This window comes from Pseudorasbora parva, chromosome 16 (genome assembly GCF_024679245.1).
Source record: "Pseudorasbora parva isolate DD20220531a chromosome 16, ASM2467924v1, whole genome shotgun sequence".
In the NCBI taxonomy this organism is placed as follows: domain Eukaryota; kingdom Metazoa; phylum Chordata; class Actinopteri; order Cypriniformes; family Gobionidae; genus Pseudorasbora; species Pseudorasbora parva.
In genome coordinates, this window is record NC_090187.1 from 796,703 (window position 1) to 815,269 (window position 18,567).

Below are 18,567 nucleotides of genomic sequence, written 5' to 3' on the forward strand. Positions count from 1 at the left end.
ACCACACCCTTTGGCACCCTTGGCACAAGCTCACCGCGCCTCTTGGCACAAGTCACCGCGCCCCTTGGCACGAGCTCACCACGCCCTTTGGCACCCTTGGCACGAGCTCACCGCGCCCCTTGGGACGAGCTCACCGCGCCCTTTGGCACCCTTGGGACGAGCTCACCGCGCCCCTTGGCACGAGCTCACCACGCCCTTTGGCACCCTTGGCACGAGTTTACCACGCCCTTTGGCACCCTTGGCACAGGCTTACCACGCCCTTTGGCACCCTTGGCAGGAGCTCACCACACCCCTTGGCACAGGCTCACCACGCCCTTTGGCACCCTTGACACGAGCTCACCATGCCCCTTGGCACGAGCTCACCACGCCCTTTGGGACCCTTGGCACAAGGTCACCACATCCCTTGGCACAGGCTCACCACGCCCTTTGGCACCCTTGGCACGAGCTCACCACGCCCCTTGGCACGAGCTCAACACGCCCCTTGGCACGAGCTCACCACGCCCTTTGGCACCTTTGGCACAAGATCAACACGCCCCTTTGCACGAGCTCACCACGCCCTTTGGCACCCTTGGGACGAGCTTACCGTGCCCCTTGGCACGAGCTCACCACACCCTTTGGCACCCTTGGCACGAGCTCACCGCTCCCCTTGGCACGAGCTCACCGCGCCCTTTGGCACCCTTGGCACGAGCTCACCGCGCCCCTTGGCACGAGCTCACCGCGCCCCTTGGCACGAGCTCACCGCGCCCTTTGGCACCCTTGGCACGAGCTCACCACACCCCTTGGCACAGGCTCACCACGCCCTTTGGACTCTTGACACAAGCTCACCGCATGCTCGCCCGCGTGTTTATTACGATATTTAAAAAATAAAGCGCTCTGGCACTGTTTAATGTGGCAGATCAAGAGTAGTGGCACAGGGCTCATGAGAATGGGATCAGGCACGTGAGTGGTAGATTCACACTTCTTTCCTCCCTTCTGAGCGCCTGCCAGAGAAGAACCAGAAAAACCAGAAGGAGGAGGAAAAACATTTGTTTTTTAACATTTGAAGAAAGGAGTTGCATAACTTGGTGATATCAGCGGGAATTGAAAGCTATCATTTATACAGTTACAAGAACAAGTGTGTGAACTGCTTGCACAATCTGTGCAAATGTGAATCATTTTAACTAAGAGAGATCGTACAAAATGCATGTTATTTTTTATTTAGTCCTGTCCTGAATTAGATATATTACATAAAATGTTTACATACAGTCCACAAGACATGAATAAGAAAAAATGACCTGTCCAAAAGTGTATGAACCCTTGATTCTTAATCCTGTGTATCTTTCCCTGATGATGATGATGATGATGATGATGATGATGATGGTGGTGGTGGTTGTGTGTGTGTGTTTGTCAGGCCCGGTTCTAGGCACAAAGTTGCACAGGCGATGGATGGATGGGTGGATAGACACACAGACAGACTCACCTAAAGGATTATTAGGAACACCTGTTCAATTTTTCATTAATGCAATTATCTAATCAGCCAATCACATGGCAGTTCTTCAGTGCATTTAAGGGTGTGGTCCTGGTCAAGACAATCTCCTGAACTCCAAACTGAATGTCAGAATGGGAAAGAAAGGTGATTTAAGCCGTTTTGAGCGTGGCATGGTTGTTGGTGGCAGACGGGCCGGTCTGAGTATTTCACAATCTGCTCAGTTACTGGGATTTACACACACAACCATTTCTAGGGTTTACAAAGAATGGTGTGAAAAGGGAAGAGCATCCAGTCTGCAGCAGTCCTGTGGGAGAAAATGCCTTGTTGATGCTCGAGGTCAGAGGAGAATGGGCCGACTGATTCAAGCTGATAGAAGAGCAACTTTGACTGAAATAACCACTCGTTACAACCGAGGTATGCAGCAAAGCATTGGTGAAGCCACAACACACACAACCTTGAGGCGGATGGGCTACAACAGCAGAAGACCCCACCGGGTACCACTCATCTCCACTACAAATAGGAAAAAGAGGCAACAATTTGCACAAGCTCACCAAAATTGGACAGTTGAAGACTGGAGAAATGTTTCCTGGTCTGATGAATCTCGATTTCTGTTGAGACATTCAGATGGTAGAGCCAGAATTTGGCGTAAACAGAATGAGAACATGGATCCATCATGCCTTGTTCCCACTGTGCAGGCTGGTGGTGGTGGTGTAATGGTGTGGGGGATGTTTTCTTGGCACACTTTAGGCCCCTTAGTGCCAATTGGGCATCGTTTAAATGCCACGGCCTACCTGAGCATTGTTTCTGACCATGTCCATCCCTTTATGACCACCATGTCCCCATCCTCTGATGGCTACTTCCAGCAGGATAATGCACCATGTCACAAAGCTCCAATCATTCCAAATTTGTTTCTTGAACATGCCAATGAGTTGACTGAACTAAAATGGCCGCCACAGTCCCCAGATCTCAACCCAATAGAGCATCTTTGGGATGTGGTGGAACGGGAGCTTCGTGCCCTGGATGTGCATCCCACAAATCTCCATCAACTGCAAGATGCTCTCCTATCAATATGGGCCGACATTTCTAAAGAATGCTTTCAGCAGCTTGTTGATCAATGCCACGGAGAATTAAGGCAGTTCTGAAGGAGAAAGGGTCAAACACAGTATTAGTGTGTGTTCCTAAGAATCCTTGATTGATAGATAGATAGATAGATAGATAGATAGATAGATAGATAGATAGATAGATAGATAGATAGATAGATAGATAGATAGATAGATAGATAGATAGATAGATAGATAGATAGATAGATAGATAGATAGATAGATAGATAAAATGCGTCATCAATCTACATATTTGTATTGTGTTGAAGAGGTTCTTTACCTAACGGATAAAACTTCCACGTGTGAGTTAGGGTTCAGACTCAACTTCAGTGAGGATGGTGGAGCAGGCCTTCAGATGATGAACTCCACGTGTTTGTGATATGTGTAACATTTTTTTTCATCATTATAGATTATTCCAAAGGCTTTGGAGGGAAGTATGGAGTGCAGAAGGACCGAATGGACAAGGTAAAGAAGAAACATTTCTGTTGGGTTTTTAACGTGACATTGAGAACAAGAAATACGTTTGTGAAAACTGTGTTCACTTGCTTTTTGAAAATGACAGTTTTCAGCGTGTATTTCTGCAGCATGATGAGGATGATGATGATGATGATGTTTGCTTTGTTTTTGTGGTCAGAGCGCCGGCACGTTTGAGGAGGTGGAAAAGCCGAGTGTGGCGTATCAGAAGACCCGTCCAGTGGAAGCAGGTGAGCATGTGATATAATGATGATGGTGATGTAAAGTGTGTAAAGCTTGTGCTGGATCTCAGTGCTGTGTAAAGCTTCACCGTGCTCTGCTCTCTTCAGCTGGAAACAGTGCCGGCAGTATTAAGGCTCGCTTCGAGAACATTGCCAAGCAGAATGAGGAGGAGGATAAGAAGCGAGCGGAAGAGGAGCGCTCCAGGCGGCAGGCGAAGGAGAAGCTGGAGCAGGAGGAGGCGCGCAGTCTGCAGAAGGTACCTCATATTGTGTTGCTCCCCTTTTGCCGACCCATTGAGGCCTCTAGACCCCTGAAGGTGTGCCGTGGTATCTGGCACCAAGATAGTAGCAGCAGATCCTTTAAGTCCTGTAAGTTTTGAGGTAGAGCCTCCATGGATCGGACTTGTCTGTTCAGCTCATCCCAACGGTTGCTCGATTGGACTGAGATCTGGGGAATCTGGAGGCCGAGTCGACGCCTCAAACTGGTTGTTGTGCTCCTCAAACCATTCCTGAAGCATTTGTGCTTTGTGTCAGGAGCATTATCCTGCTGGAAGAGCCACAGCCACCAGAATACCGTTTCCATCAAAGGCTGAACATGGTCTCAGCAATGCTTAGGTAGGTGGAGCGTGTCAAAGTAACATCCACATGGATGGAGGACCCAAGGTTTCCCAGCAGAACATTGGCCAAAGCATCACACTGCCTCCGCCGGCTCGCCTTCTTCCCATAGTGCATCCTGGGGCCATGTGTTCCCCAGGTAAGCCACACACACACACACACACACACCCGGCCATCCACGTGATGTAGAAGAACACGTGATCAGGCCACCTTCTTCCATTGCTCCGTGGTCCAGTTCTGATGCTCACGTGCCACTGTTGGTGCTTTCGGCAGGGTTAGGGGTCAGAGGTCACCCTGACTGGTCCATACGCCTCAAACTGAGCTGCTCTGTGTATTCTGACAGCTTTCTATCAGAACCAGCATTAACTTCTGGAGCAGTTTGAGCTCCAGTAGCTCGTCTGTTTGATCGGACCCCACGGGCCAGCCTTCGCTCCCCACGGTCATCAATGAGCCTTGGCCGCCCATGACCCTGTGGCTGGTTCTCCACTGGTCCTTCCTTGGAGCACTTTTGATAGATACTGACCACTGCAGACCGGGAACAGCCCACAAGAGCTGCAGTTTTGGAGATGCTCTGACCCAGTCGTCTAGCCGTCACAATCTGGCCAAACTCGCTCTAATCCTTACGCTTGCCCATTTCTCCTGCTTCACACACATCAACTCTGAGGACGAAATGTTCACTTGCTGCCTAATATATCCCACCCACTAACAGGAGCCGTGATGAAGAGATCATCAGTGTTATTCACTTTACCGGTCATAATGTTATGCCTGATAGGTGTATATCAGGTACAGTACAAGGGAAGACAATCTGTGATCTAATGCTGTAGACTCTTCTGCTGTATGAGGCTTTAGTAGTAATTCTACTACTAGTACTAATTCGTTTTTAAGTGAATGGCAGAATGTTAAACTGCCCATGGAGTAAATCTAGTCTGTCACTCAGTGTTGCCTTCATAGAACGTTAGTAAACAATGATTTTTAATGATCTATTTCTAAATGGATTTAACAGTATTTAAGCCATGCACACTTACTAGAGCGTGTCGTTCTAGTGTTTAATGCTGATCTGCACTAGGAAGGGCACAAGCGCTCTATAAAACACAGTTTAGTGTGTGTGTGGCGCCCTCTTGTGGACTGTTGATTTAAACACTGCTGTTCTTTCATATTTCCCCCTAGCTGTAGTAAGTCTTATATTTCACTGAATGTAGTAAATGGTTTAGTTGAAGGTAATGTGTGATGATACAGGAGCATCTTTTAGGGATACTAAAATTATGATCTAAGTTATTCAACTAAATATACAAATAAGATTAATGAATTATGTCTTACTTAATTCTATAAACTCTAATACTGATCTGCCCACATTGTCTCTCTATGATAAATTAAAATAAGCTGATAACATCACTGTTTACTCCAGAACGACTGTACAGCCAAATCTAATTCTGCTGCAGTATTGTCCTGTTTAACACTGAAGCTGCTCTGACACAATCGGCGCTGGAGAAGAGCGATAGAAATAAAGATGATTGATTGATTGATCTTTTAATAGGATTTAGTTCATATTGAATGCTCTGCACTGATGTGTCCTTAAGCAAGGTTTAGCTTGCCATAATGTGTAATGTCCACCGTTAGGTGATGTGAAGGATGTGTGGATCAGGGTTTGTTTGAGGGTTCACGCTGACTGATGGTGTGTATGGTGTCTGGTTTGTTAGGAAAAGTCGGTCAGTGAGCCGGTCCGGGAACTGGTCAGAGATTCGGTGGAGAACGGTGCGAATGTGTACGAGGTAGAGCCGGTCTCCGCTGAAGCCACATATGAAGAACCAGACCAGGAAAACCTGTACCAGAACCCTGAGCCGGACGACCAGTTCCAGTCCTCAGGTGCGGACAGCTTTACACTACAGCTACACATTCCCTTTCAAATGAGCTACATCTCAACGTATGAGCTATTACATCTTCCTGTGTGTGTGTGTGTGTGTGTGTGTGTGTGTGTGTGTGTGTGTGTGTGTGTGTGTGTGTGTGTGTGTGTGTGTGTGTTCAGGTGCTCAGTCATACGAGTACGGGGATGATCTCGGCGTGACTGCCGTGGCTCTGTACGACTATCAGGCTGGTAAGTGAAGCGTTTGACGGCACACTGTAAGATTGAAGATTTGCTCTTAATCTCGTTATGTTTGTCGTTTTCACACGGTTCTTTTTCTTGAAAAGGCTGGTTAATGTTAAATTAAAGTTATAAGACTAAAAAAATGTCATCCTTTTTAAGAAGTTATTCCCTGTGTGAGCAAAGGCAGTGAGTTTGTACTCTTAATTTTTTTCAGAGCTGTATAAGACAAAAAAAAAGTCTTTCAGGATATTTTCCCACCGTCAAACATGACCTGAGTTGCTCATAAATCTCTGGTTATAACTCGTGATGTTTTTGTCATCTAGTTTCCTTCGGTTAGCATCGACTCAGGTCACCTTCAGTCAGTCAGATCCAGAAACGGGCTTACTGAAAGCAAGTTGACAAAGATTAAATCCAGTATTTGGTGATAATTTAGCATAATGAAATTAATAACTCTGGGAAACTAATTTTCAAAGTTGCAATTAAATCAAATATTATTGAAGTAAATTTGACAAGAAAATACTATTTCTGTCTATTTCAGTACTTTAAAATGCCATGTTTATTCAGTGTGTTACATATGGAAGCTTGTTTCTGTTTATAATATGGAATAAAAAGTGTAAGCAGGGTCAGGTTAAAAAATTAAAACGTTGTGCTTTTATATCTTTCAATTCTGACTTGCATTCCCAAGTTTATAACTTGAAACTCTGAGGGGGAAAACGTAAGAAATGCGGTAGAAAAAAGATGCATTTACGATCTTATTTGTTATTTCAGGGCAGAAACAGGCTTCCTTATTTACTTGCTGTTTCTCAATCATTGAAAATTTACTAAGTAAATCCTGCACGTAAATGTTTTTCAGGGTTCGGTTGTGTTGATGTTTCATTGCATTTAATTTTATTGTATACAGTGCATCCGGAAAGTATTCACAGCACTTCTCTTTCCCCACATATTTATGTCACAGCCTTATTCCAAAATGGATTTAATTCATTATTTTCCTCACAATTCCACAATAAATACCCCATAGTGACAACGTGAAAGAAGTTAGTTTGAAAGCTTTGAAAATTTGATTAAAATTAAAACCAAAAGAATCCCATATCCATCAGTATCCCCAGCCTTTGCCATGACACTCAACTTACTTACTCACTTTACTTATAAAGCACATATTAATAATGCCTTATTCTTCATGACCTTATTCTACATCAATTATTCCTATCCAATGCATAAACTTAAATGCTACAAACTAGCTGGAAATTAGGAGTTTGAGGCAAAAGTCATAGTTAATAGTGAATATGTGGTCCCTATACTAAAGTGTTACCACGAATTTAATCCATTTTGGAATAAGAGTGTAACAACAAAATGTGGGAAAAGAGAAGCGCTGTGAATACTCTCCAGATGCTCTGTATCTGCCTCCTACCAGCAGGAAGTGATGTAACATGCCTGTTTTTTCCCCAGCGGGTGAAGATGAGATATCCTTCGACCCCGATGACATCATAACCAACATCGAGATGATCGACGAGGGCTGGTGGAGGGGCGTGTGTCGCGGCGCGTACGGACTCTTCCCAGCCAATTACGTCGAAGTTCGGCAATAAACTGGCCCGTTCCCCGGCGGAGTTCATGCTTCCAGTCTTTATCAGCCCTGCTTTCTCTTCTTTCTGTCTCGTGTTGAGCATTCGCTGGTCATTCTGCTCCTTCAGCCCAACGCTCGGGTCCCGTTTCATGTCCGTAGACCTGTGTTAGACGCCTCCGCCAATAGAGATTTTATGACACTTCTGAGAGCGTTATATACACACACACACACTTAGTGTGTGAAATAAGAGATCGTAGACCAAAGATCAGAGATCTTCTGGCATGTCGTTTGAAAATAAATCATTAGTCGTGCACATGGGCGACTCTTAAAGCTGCGTCCGGACGAACACTTTATCATTTTAGTGTCTTTTTGCAGTGTTGGAACAGGGAGCAAATGAATATTGTTTGAAAATAAATCTAAATGAAGGCCAAATGTGATGCCATATTTGATCACTTTGCGTGGCGTCTGTCCAGGATGAGCGGACCTTCCACTGCAGTGCTTGAAACGGTTCATAAGAATCACTTTAATGGTATTTGAAGGGTTGTGTATTAGAATCTGATGTCTTGTGTGTATGTCTGATTTGTCTGTAAATTCTGTGCCGGCGTTCGGCCACGTCTGGACTCGTCGATCTTTCTTTCTGTGAGTGCATGGCATTTCTGTTTCTGACCGCTGAATTATATCACATGATCTGGTGACCATGACAATCCGCACCGGTGCAGCTGATACTCAAACAGCTAATGACATAATCTGGTTTGCATTTTTAGTTAAATAACCTTTTCAAATTGTCTGTGCTTATCTATAATGGCTCTATTTACAATGCTGTTTTATAAGAAATATCATTTAAGAATAAAAAAATAAATAAAACTATTGTTTTTACTCTTTTTCACCATCCGTTACACTGCCGCATCCTCCATGTGTGAAACTTCATTTCATTAGTAAGTGCATATGTTTGTAAGACACATTTATTAATAATAAATATCTAGGGTTGTGTTTGTTTGCTTCTAAGAGTCGAAATATAAGCAGATCTAGTCGTTTTTCTGTATGCAATAATGCTATCTTTCCATGAAATGCGAAAAACCTCCAGTTGTGTTTTTTAATCCAGCTGCACTCCATTTTCTAGCTTAGTTGAGGACACTATTTTCAACTATATTACTGAGACTGTAAAGCTGCTTTAAGGGCTATATAAATGAAGGTGACTTGACCAGAGCTCAATTAGAGCAATATTTATTTATTTCAGATTTAGTTGCCATACAAGGTGTAACTGCACTCATGCCACAAATCCTATGATACATTTTCTTGGTCATTGCAGTGAGTTTCTAGTTACATTAACAATGTGAACACACACATGTAGTCAAGAAACAGGTTAAAGTCAAAAGGGAAAATCAAAGCTAAACGACAGGACACTGGCAAATCCATGTTTGATAAGGGGGATATTGTGCTTGTTTTATGACGTGGCAGGTACATTATCTAAATATATACAGTATGCATTATTCATAGTATAAATATATTGCATTCTGGATTTGCTCTTAATAATCTAACAAATATATCCATTTCATATAATTAAACATTTTACTTTTTTTTTTTTTTTTTTTGGCAAACCACAGTTCAGTGGGAACGACACCATTGAAACATTATAAAAGGCAATATAATTATATAAATCCAAAATACTCTCTTACTCTATTGTATGCTCTCTAAAGAGGATCTATTTTATAAAAACTCACAGTAGCAGCAGTATATTATATAATTGGCAAACCTTTGCTCAAGAAAGGCTTGACCTTTTCAAATTCTGGGCCACATTTTAAAAAAATGTTGCATATTCACTCATACTCGAATCTCAGCAGCAGGTGGCGGCAGAAATCGCACATCACTTCTCTTTTCAGAGACAATACTGCAATGAGTGGCACAAACAGAATCAACAAGTATACATGTTGGCTAAATTAATTGATATATTAAGAAACATGATTCCATGTTTAATAACAAAAACTGCTTAATTCATCCTCTGTAAAACTGCTTATGGAATTTCTCCAAAACGGCAATGCATTTCAAATTCACGCCGATCTACTTTCTAAATGTGCGTTGTTTCATGCATCTATGCATAAGTTAAACAAAAATCTGATTGTCATTTTTAATCAAAATGTCATGACTGGATCATTTAATGAACCGACAGACCCATCACTTATAATCGACCATGCTTTTAGAGCCGCCTCCATCCCATCGATAACCAGTGGATTAAACCAAGCCACAATACGAAACAATACAGCTGCACATTAAAGCAGCGACAGATTATTATATATAATAGGCCTGATGTATGAATTTACTAAGAGAGCATTAGTTTTTGCTCTGGTTCAATTGGCAACAGCTTTTCACATCCTATGAGTATATTACCTTCAGATCGCAACATTACCTAAAAGAAATGGGTGAGCCAAAAGAAGCATTCATTTTGCCAACAGGATCAAATAACATGGAAGACGAGGTTTTACACAACTTCTTTTCCTCATGCAATCTCACTGAAAACAAGAAGAATCATGAACAAAGGTCTTGAATGTGAGGATGTGCCCAACATTTGTTTATGGTGTGAATGCATGTTCAGTGAATCCAATGTTTTTAGCTAGCCTCACTTTACACAGATACACTCTTCTGTGTACATTTCCGCAGCAACATCTGAAATATTCCTGTATCAAAGGTAAAAAAAAGGACCTTTAGAGCTGCTTACTTGAGACAAGCTCCTGACAGTAAAATGAAGCTTCTGATCATAAGTCCACAGACGTCTGTGTGTCATTGGTTCAGAACGTCCAACAGATGTCGGAACTAGACTGATAAACGTTAGACGGGGGATTGATCGAAGACTGATAGAAAAAGAGCATCCTCTTTATCGGTCCATCAGGAGTTTAAGACCCCTCTCGATGTTCATCCGGTGACCAACACGGATCACACCCAAGTCTACAAGGTCTTCCTTTTGGAGGTTAGGAAGATGGGTGCCCTCAATCTCGTTGTCCAAGAAGGCCTTCTTGTGTTCTGCCAAATTGAGGCTTTCAAGCCATTCGGCTACATCATGCTTGGTCCAGGATAGGACCGGTTTGTCAGCAAAAGGCTTGTCTGCGGCCGCCTGGAACAGCGTGAGGGGGGACAGCGATTGGCTGCTGACTGAGCTGATGCTGTAGCATTGCTCTGCATTCACAATGGGCGGAGACGGTAGGCTGAAGACATCCGTTAACGTTGGAGAGACGCCAGAGCCGGATTCAGGAGGCGGCGAGGCTGGATTGGGAGCCTGAGGAGGAAACTGGCTCTGCGTTGTTGAGGTCGGAGCACATGAAGTCACGGCGCTGCTGCGCTTAGTACCTGAGGCTGGGGGCGTCCATTCTCTGAGAACACACACACATGTTAGGTTTTTGTGAATTGTTGGGACTTTCCATAGCGTGATGCATTTTACACTGTACAAACTGTATATTCTATCCCCCTACACTGCCCCTGAACCTACCCATCGAACACACACACACACACACACAGCACCTACCCATTACAGAAAACATGCAGCATTGTTACATTTTCAAAAAAACTAATTTAGTATGTTTATGAATCCATTCACCGTTGGCTGCTGATCTCAGGTTTATATTACATTGTGGGGACATTTGGTCAATGTAATACACACACAAACACACAAAGAGAAGTCAAGTGCTGAACTGGTAGTGGGGCTCTGAAATGCACTGAAGGGATAGTTCACCTGAAAATGAGAGTGTACTGTTTATCTACAGGGCGCCCGAGATGTAGGTGTGTTTGCTGTTGCTCGTATAATGCATGTCAATGGGGTGTAAAACACACACAGACATATGAATCTATATTAAACCCTGTGGCTCGACACATTAATGTCTTAAGATACGAAACGATCGCTTTCTGCCAGAAACACAACAGTATTTGTGTTATTTTTTACCTCATATCAGACGAATCTCATCTAGTGTTCCCATCATTACTTCCAAGGTCAAAATACCAGTGCAATCATATATAGATGCCTCATTCGACCGATCCGCGCAGGCACTAATATAATATATATATATATATATATATATATATATATCAGTGGCGGCTACTGGTCTGTCAGAGAGGGGAAGCTCATTTTCGGCCTACATCATAAAATTGTCTATTTATTTAAAAGTAAATTCTGCTCTACGTTCCTTTTCAAGAAAATGGTCTGTGACCCTGTCGTACCAACTAGGAGTCTTTTCAAGTGACTTGACCAGTGTCCTCTCAATGGCCAGCAGAGCTATAAAAAAATATTAAACTCGGTAGAACTGAAACAAGGAATGTGGTGTATAATTGTGTGAAATGTATGATGAAAATCAAGCAATTTCGCCAAGCAAATATCAAAGAAATAGGTTGCAGCTATTTTTATTTCGACTGAATTTGAGAAATCCGCGATGGGATTGAGCGCGAATAGCTTCAGTGATTCCTTATAGTACAGAATTGCTGTCAGTCAAAAGGAGATGCAGTCTCTCGACAGACCCTCCAATCATCACGCAGAAGCTCGGAGTCCGGGCCAGCCCACTCCCCATTCACTCCCAGAGACGCTGAGCGTCCGTGGGCGGGACACAATCGCAGCGTTTATCCAATGACCGTCTAGTTTCGAAGCGCTGAAAAAAACTGTTCAAAGCAGCCCCATTGAAGTCAATGGACGCTGGGCTTCAATAGGGAAATACACTGTGACGCTGCGAGAATGAATGTATGAGAAGAATCGAGTCAGCCGACTTGCTTTATGTAACTGATTCTGAACAAACTCGTCTTTGAGATGATTTCTAGAATGATTTCTTTTGTTTTTTTTTAACGCATTTTTAGTCAATAAAATGTTAATACAATAGTACATATTTGACTATTAATTTTGTGACATTATAAGGGAAGCCGAGCTTCCCTTGTAGTCTTAAAGAAATCGCCACTGATATATATATATATATATATATATATATATATATATATATATATATATATATATATATATATAATCACGCCAGTATTTTGACCTTCTTCGGCGGAAGTAATGGCGCTGGGAATACTAGATGAGATTCGTCTGATATGAGGTAAAAGATAACACAAATATCGTTTCGTGTTTTAAGACATCAATGTGTCGAGCCACAGGGTTTCATATGGACTCGTATGTCTGTGTGTTTTTTACTCTCATAGAATTACACCCCGTTGACATGCATTCTACGAGCAACGGTTGAGTTAAAAATCTTCATTTGTGTTCGACTGAAGAAACAAACACACCTACATCTCAGATGCCCTGCAGATAAACATCACACTCTCATTTAGGGGTGAACTATCCCTTTAAGGAAAACAGCAGAACTATTCTGTCAATAAATGTGGCTCAAAGGAGACCAACGCAAGGGAATCAGGAAATCAACCAGCAATGAAATAGTCACTTTTAAATGAAGATTACCCCATGATTTACTCACCCTCAAGCTCAAAAAAAGTGCATCCATCCATCATAAACGTGCTCCACACAGATCCAGGGGTTAATAAAGGCTTTCTGAAGCGAGTCGAATGTTTATAATGGGTGGATGCACTTTTTTAGCATCAAACTCAATGGACTCCGTCACTGCCATTATAAAGCTCGGAAGCGTCAGGATATTTATAAATATAACTCAAACTGTGCTCATCAGAAATAAGAAAGTCATACACACCTGAGGGAGAGTAAATCATGGGCTAATTTTCATTTTAAAGTGAACTAAGTCCGGTGTAAGGCCACCTTTATCGTTACATACACAAGGACATTTGCCAGTCTCAGCATGTGCTGCCAAGATCTTCTGAAACTGGTGTAGCGATCCTCTACTCTTTTATCTTGTTAGTCTGTCACAGCTTTCATGAGATTAACATATTGAGCTTGTAACCATGCCCTGTATTAAAAGATTACTTCACAGCTGTAACAACATTGGATAAAATGTAATCTTTTTTTATTTGTGTTGTCCTTGATCTACCCCTGGCGTGTCCAATCTACACGGCTTTCTACTTCTGACCTGCTTCTTTACACACCTATAGGCAGAGCCGGACAGTCACAGAGTACATTTACTTGAGTACAATACTTGAGTACAGTACCTAAGTACAATTTTGAGGGATCGGTACTTTACTCGAGTACATTTGAGAGGCAAATATTGTACTCTTTACTCCGATACATTTCTATTCATAACCGTAAGTACCCTTTACTTCTAAAAACAACAACAACAAAAAAACCACGGAAACCAGAACAATCTCAGACACCCTCATTTTGTGGTTTTCCTCTCAAACGTGATTGGATTGTGCAGGCTCCACTGATTGGGACGGCCTATCAGCAATCAGCTTTAGCCAAAGTCATCTCCATGCTCAGATTTAGATAAGAGACGAAACAATGGATGAAGACCCAGCAGGGAATGTGCCAAACCCATGATGTTCTTGAGTATGCGGCATGTTTAACACAGTCAGGGTCAAATGTGGCTGCAAAACATCCATTAAATCTCTAGCAGAGGTTTGTCAGAGAGCTGCCATTGTGCGATCGCCTTGAGGCCCAGTGAGAAATGTTAAATATAGCAACATGGTAAAAAGATGAAAATGACTTCATTTTACTTTCAATTACTTTTACATTCTCCAAGGTATTAACATTTTGTATAACTCCATGGAGGACGTTTCTGTACATAAATGTAAGCACTGTGGCAGTAGTAATGCAATCTTTAGAAAATGTCCTCTTGATACTCGAGTACTTTTAAAAACAAACATCTGACTATAGCACTTTTACTTGAGTAGACATCTGACTGTAGTACTTTTACTAGAGTAGACGTCTAACTGTAGTACTTTTACTAGAGTAGACATCTGACTATAGTACTTTTACTTGAGTAGACATCTGACTGTAGTACTTTTACTAGAGTAGACGTCTAACTGTAGTACTTTTACTAGAGTAGACATCTGACTATAGTACTTTTACTTGAGTAGACATCTGACTGTAGTACTTTTACTAGAGTAGACATCTGACTGTAGTTCTTTTACTAGAGTAGACATCTGACTGTAGTTCTTTTACTTAAGTAGACATCTGACTCTAGCACTTCTACTTGAGTAGAAGTAGAACTGTAGTACTTTTACTTGTACTTGAGTATAATTTAATAAGTGGTATCTGTACTTTTACTCAAGTAATAAAGCTGTGTACTCTGTCCGCCTCTGCCTATAGGACACATTCCTACATTTTAATATTATTTTGTGCAGGAATTGTTCTTCCTTTTTTTAGTAAATAGGCTGTTATTGTGCAACTCACCTTGATCCGATGCTTCTGGATCCTGCAGGAAGATCGAGAGGACTTCCCCGTTTCGTAAATCTGTCCTTGTTTATCAGTTGAAGTTTAGAACTGAGTTCACTGATCACATTGACTTTAGGATCTGCATTAGGTAGGAAGGGCTCATGGTCGTCTCCCCACAATTTCGTGAGCGTTTTGCGAGGCTCGGATTCTGCTACACCATCCAGGGGTGGAGGAGGTGGTGGCTGTCCAAAGGACTCCATGCTCTCCTGCATCAAAGGGTCCCTGTAAAATGCATTGCTTTTGTTGATTACAGGCTTATTTTTTGGCTTAGGTGGAACCGGCGGTCGGTCTGCATAGTCTATGCATGTATCCTCAATTTCCTCTGATGAAAGAGTAGAGATCGTGGACAATGTGGAAATTGTGCTGTTTGCCTCAAAGTGACGGCCCGCACTATTTCGACTTTCTTCCTCAAGTCTGGAGTCCATGACAGAGTCAAAACCCTCTGGAGGTGGAGGAGGATAGGTGCAGTTTACAAGCCCCGAAAGAGCTCTGGATTCTATACTGTTCGTTGCAGAAGTACGAGGATGATAAACGGGCAATGCATTACTCTTTCTCTGTTTGAGGATCTCCGCTACCTGTTCCTCAGGAACATCAATGCTGTTGGCAAACTCCAGAGGCGGAGGCAAGGGGTCAACTAAGTCAAACTCCTCTTCAATATCTACTGAGGTCAGTGGAAGAGGAGGAATGCTACAGGAAAAGTTGGCTGGCTTCTCCACAGAGCTCGCAGAGGTTCTTGTATGAGTTGGCTGGGAGTTTGTGGATATACGTTTGACACCAGAATCAGTGGTTGCACCGTCTATAACTAGGGACTCTTCTTGTTGGAATCCATCAGATTGACTGTTAACTTGTGGTTTTGTCTTGTCTAGTGTGTGGACCATAAGGAGCCCCTCTGACTTTTGATGTGATGTTCTTTGGTTGTTTTTCAACAGCTCAGATGGATTACTTTCCTTCCCCTTCTTTGTAGCATGATTGGACTCTCTTGTGCGTCTAAACGAGCCATCTTTCGGTTGACCCACTGCCATAAAGCTGGCTTCAATATTGGACCGTAGTTTGGTGTCTATGAAGAGTGGCTGGTTGAGGTTTGCTTGGTGAGATTCTCCTTTAGGTGGAGGAAGAGGGGGTGCTCTATTACTAGCTAGAGCTAATGGGGAACAAATATCATGAGTCTTTCCTGAGGACTCGTGTTCGAAATCTCCATCAATGAGAGTAACAGGACTGTCTGTACTGGGCCAGTTTCCGGTGCTTGTTGTGAGGGGCTCATTTGTTGGTTCGGGGGTGGTAAAGTCAGCCATGTTGCCTCCAATTGGCTGGACCCCTGATAAAGAAGCTGGTGGAGCCATTAGCTTTTGCAAACTCTTATCATAAGCAAACATGCCTTCATCTATGGACATAGACTGGCGTAAACGAGGGGTAGGGATGAATGAGTCCTCGTCTCCGAGATCCATTGACAGGAAGGCCGGGGAGTTCTTGCGAGCTTCAAGCCGCCTTTCACGGTCACGAACTGCGCCTGCAATAGCAGCAGCAAAAGGGTTGCTTACGATAAAACCTCCAGTGTCCTCCGGCCGTAGTCGGCCTGGTGGATCCGAGGCGGTAGTCTCAATTTCCATGCTACTTCCTCGGCTACTTTTGCCACTACTGCTAGTTGAAGGCTCTTTGACAATAATAGTTGGTATCTGGATTGAACAGTTTTTATTAGGGCTATCCTCAACATTTGTCTGCTTTATCAGGATACCCTTCCTACGGGCTGGTTTTGGTGGGACATACAAAGCTTTGCCAGCTGTGTCTGAGTATGGGTTCTCTGGCACATGGGCCCTGATATGGGCACACATGTTTTGCTGGCTGGCTGGATAAGTCTGACAGTCATATTGTTCGAAGTTCTGCCGATGGTACCCTACCTGGTCTCTTTCTATAGTGTGGCATTTGCCTGTTGAGCTCTGTGTGTAAATGGACTGGTTGGGCTCATATCGCTGAGCCAGAGGTGGGGATGGAGGAGAGATGCCTGGAGGTGGAGGAATATCCTCAGATGTGTCAGGCATGGAGAGACTTCTGCTGAACCTGAGCAGTGGAGGTATCAGGAACTTCTTTTCTTCTCCTGTGATTCCTGGGGAAAGGATCATGCAACATGTTTAGACTGATGCCTTATTAAGTCATGTAGGTTAAACATTAACCCTAGGTGTGTAACGATGTATCGCGATATAAACCCATGACGATATGAATCGTTGATGGAAATGATATGATTAGCGATATAGAGTTGTTTTATCCGAGGCTCAGCTTGCTGTAAGCTGCCTATTTATAAGGTATAATTCAAACCCAAATTTACAAATGTACCACAAATGTAAACTCTGTCATCATGTGCTCACCATCGTCGATTAGCTTTCAAACATGAAAATATGAATATGAAAATAGGGCTGCATGATTATGACAAAAATCATAATTGTAGATTATTCCCCTGAAATTGTACTTGCGATTATAAATTAAAATTTTAACAATTTACATTGAATTAAGTTTTGAATAGCTTTATAACATAGTTTGAAGCGACTGCATGCCATATTGTTATATCAAAAGAAACTAGCTGAAAACAGACTATTGGTTTGGTTTCTTTAAATTTAAAAAGTAAAATATGCATGGCATTGTTATTTTAAAAATAAAAATTACACAATGGGAAAAAAAAACTTTAGATAACATTTAGGAAGAAAAAAAGCATTAAGCACAGAAGTGGATTTTTTTTTTTTTTTGTAATTGCGATTGACATTTTATTGAACGATTACATATTTGAGACATCCTTAATTGTAATCACGATAACAAATTTGATTAATTGTGCAGCCCTAAATGAAAATATTCTCTATGAAACTGTGGGATTTCTGTCCCTCCATTTAAAGTCCATTATTCGTCTCAAACTTAAAAGATCCAAAAAAAATTCATAAAGGCATCGCGAAAACAATGAATCGAGTGTCTAATCCGAATCCAAGTCTTCTGAAGAGACACGAGCGACAGCTAATGATGAACAGATTTACTGATACTGTTGTAAACATGGACGCTCACGATACAACAACACAACACGAGAGAGTAAAAGCAGAATTAAAGTTCTGTGATGAGCTGAACATTTACAGTTTGATAGCAGTATTGTGGATGAGCTTTCCTGCGATTAGAGCTGTAACGTATTGCATTGATCATCTGAAGCGCACACACACTCCTCTAAGTCAAAGCGCAAACATCATTTAAATCACATTTAGTTTTAGTAGTATGATTGTTCAAAGCATTTAGATGGTTTATTCGTATATTTATATTGCAGTAATAGCGGGAGAGAAGCTGCCTGAGTAATGCTTGAGAGGAAAAATTAAAGTTTACAGAGTTTTAGTGACAATATTACATTAAACGACTATATATAATGTTGAATATAATGTATAATGATGCAATGGGGGAATATTTGTGGGTCCTAATAATAATAATACACAAATAATAATTTTCTTCTTCTTCTTTTTCATTCGGCTGTTCTTCCTGAAGGGTCTCCACAGCGAATCATCTGCCTCCATCTAGTCCTACAATAGTCCTAATACACAAATAATAATAAAAAAGTAAAAAATAAACTAAATAAAAACCTTTTAATGTTGGCTTAAAATATTGTATTGTGAGTTCAGTATTGTGATGTATATCCAATCATGAGATGAGTATATCGTTACCCGCTACTGAGAAGGTAGTTCTACACGCAAGAACATTGTAGGGTCTAAAACCTGAAAAA

General features: G+C 42.1%; 2 protein-coding genes across 4 annotated transcripts in view; one reads left to right on the top strand and one right to left on the bottom strand.

Annotated features, from left to right (window-relative positions):
• LOC137043284 (src substrate cortactin-like) overlaps window positions 1-8,386 on the top strand; it is a 37,714-nt gene extending 29,328 nt beyond the window's left edge. Inside the window, exons 10-15 of the mRNA XM_067419495.1 lie at window positions 2,978-3,033; window positions 3,203-3,272; window positions 3,372-3,520; window positions 5,576-5,741; window positions 5,902-5,970; window positions 7,408-8,386. Coding sequence (XP_067275596.1) covers window positions 2,978-3,033; window positions 3,203-3,272; window positions 3,372-3,520; window positions 5,576-5,741; window positions 5,902-5,970; window positions 7,408-7,544 — 647 coding nt within the window. The 3' untranslated portion in view covers window positions 7,545-8,386. The remainder of the gene's footprint in view (window positions 1-2,977; window positions 3,034-3,202; window positions 3,273-3,371; window positions 3,521-5,575; window positions 5,742-5,901; window positions 5,971-7,407) is intronic.
• A 344-nt stretch (window positions 8,387-8,730) lies between these two features.
• Window positions 8,731-18,567, bottom strand: part of shank2a (SH3 and multiple ankyrin repeat domains 2a) — a 64,310-nt gene continuing 54,473 nt past the window's right edge. For all 3 annotated transcript variants that reach the window (XM_067419489.1, XM_067419487.1, XM_067419488.1), the window contains exons 21-22: window positions 14,787-16,929; window positions 8,731-10,884 (exon numbers count right to left, since the gene is read on the bottom strand). In XM_067419489.1, coding sequence (XP_067275590.1) covers window positions 10,392-10,884; window positions 14,787-16,929 — 2,636 coding nt within the window. In that variant the 3' untranslated portion in view covers window positions 8,731-10,391. The remainder of the gene's footprint in view (window positions 10,885-14,786; window positions 16,930-18,567) is intronic.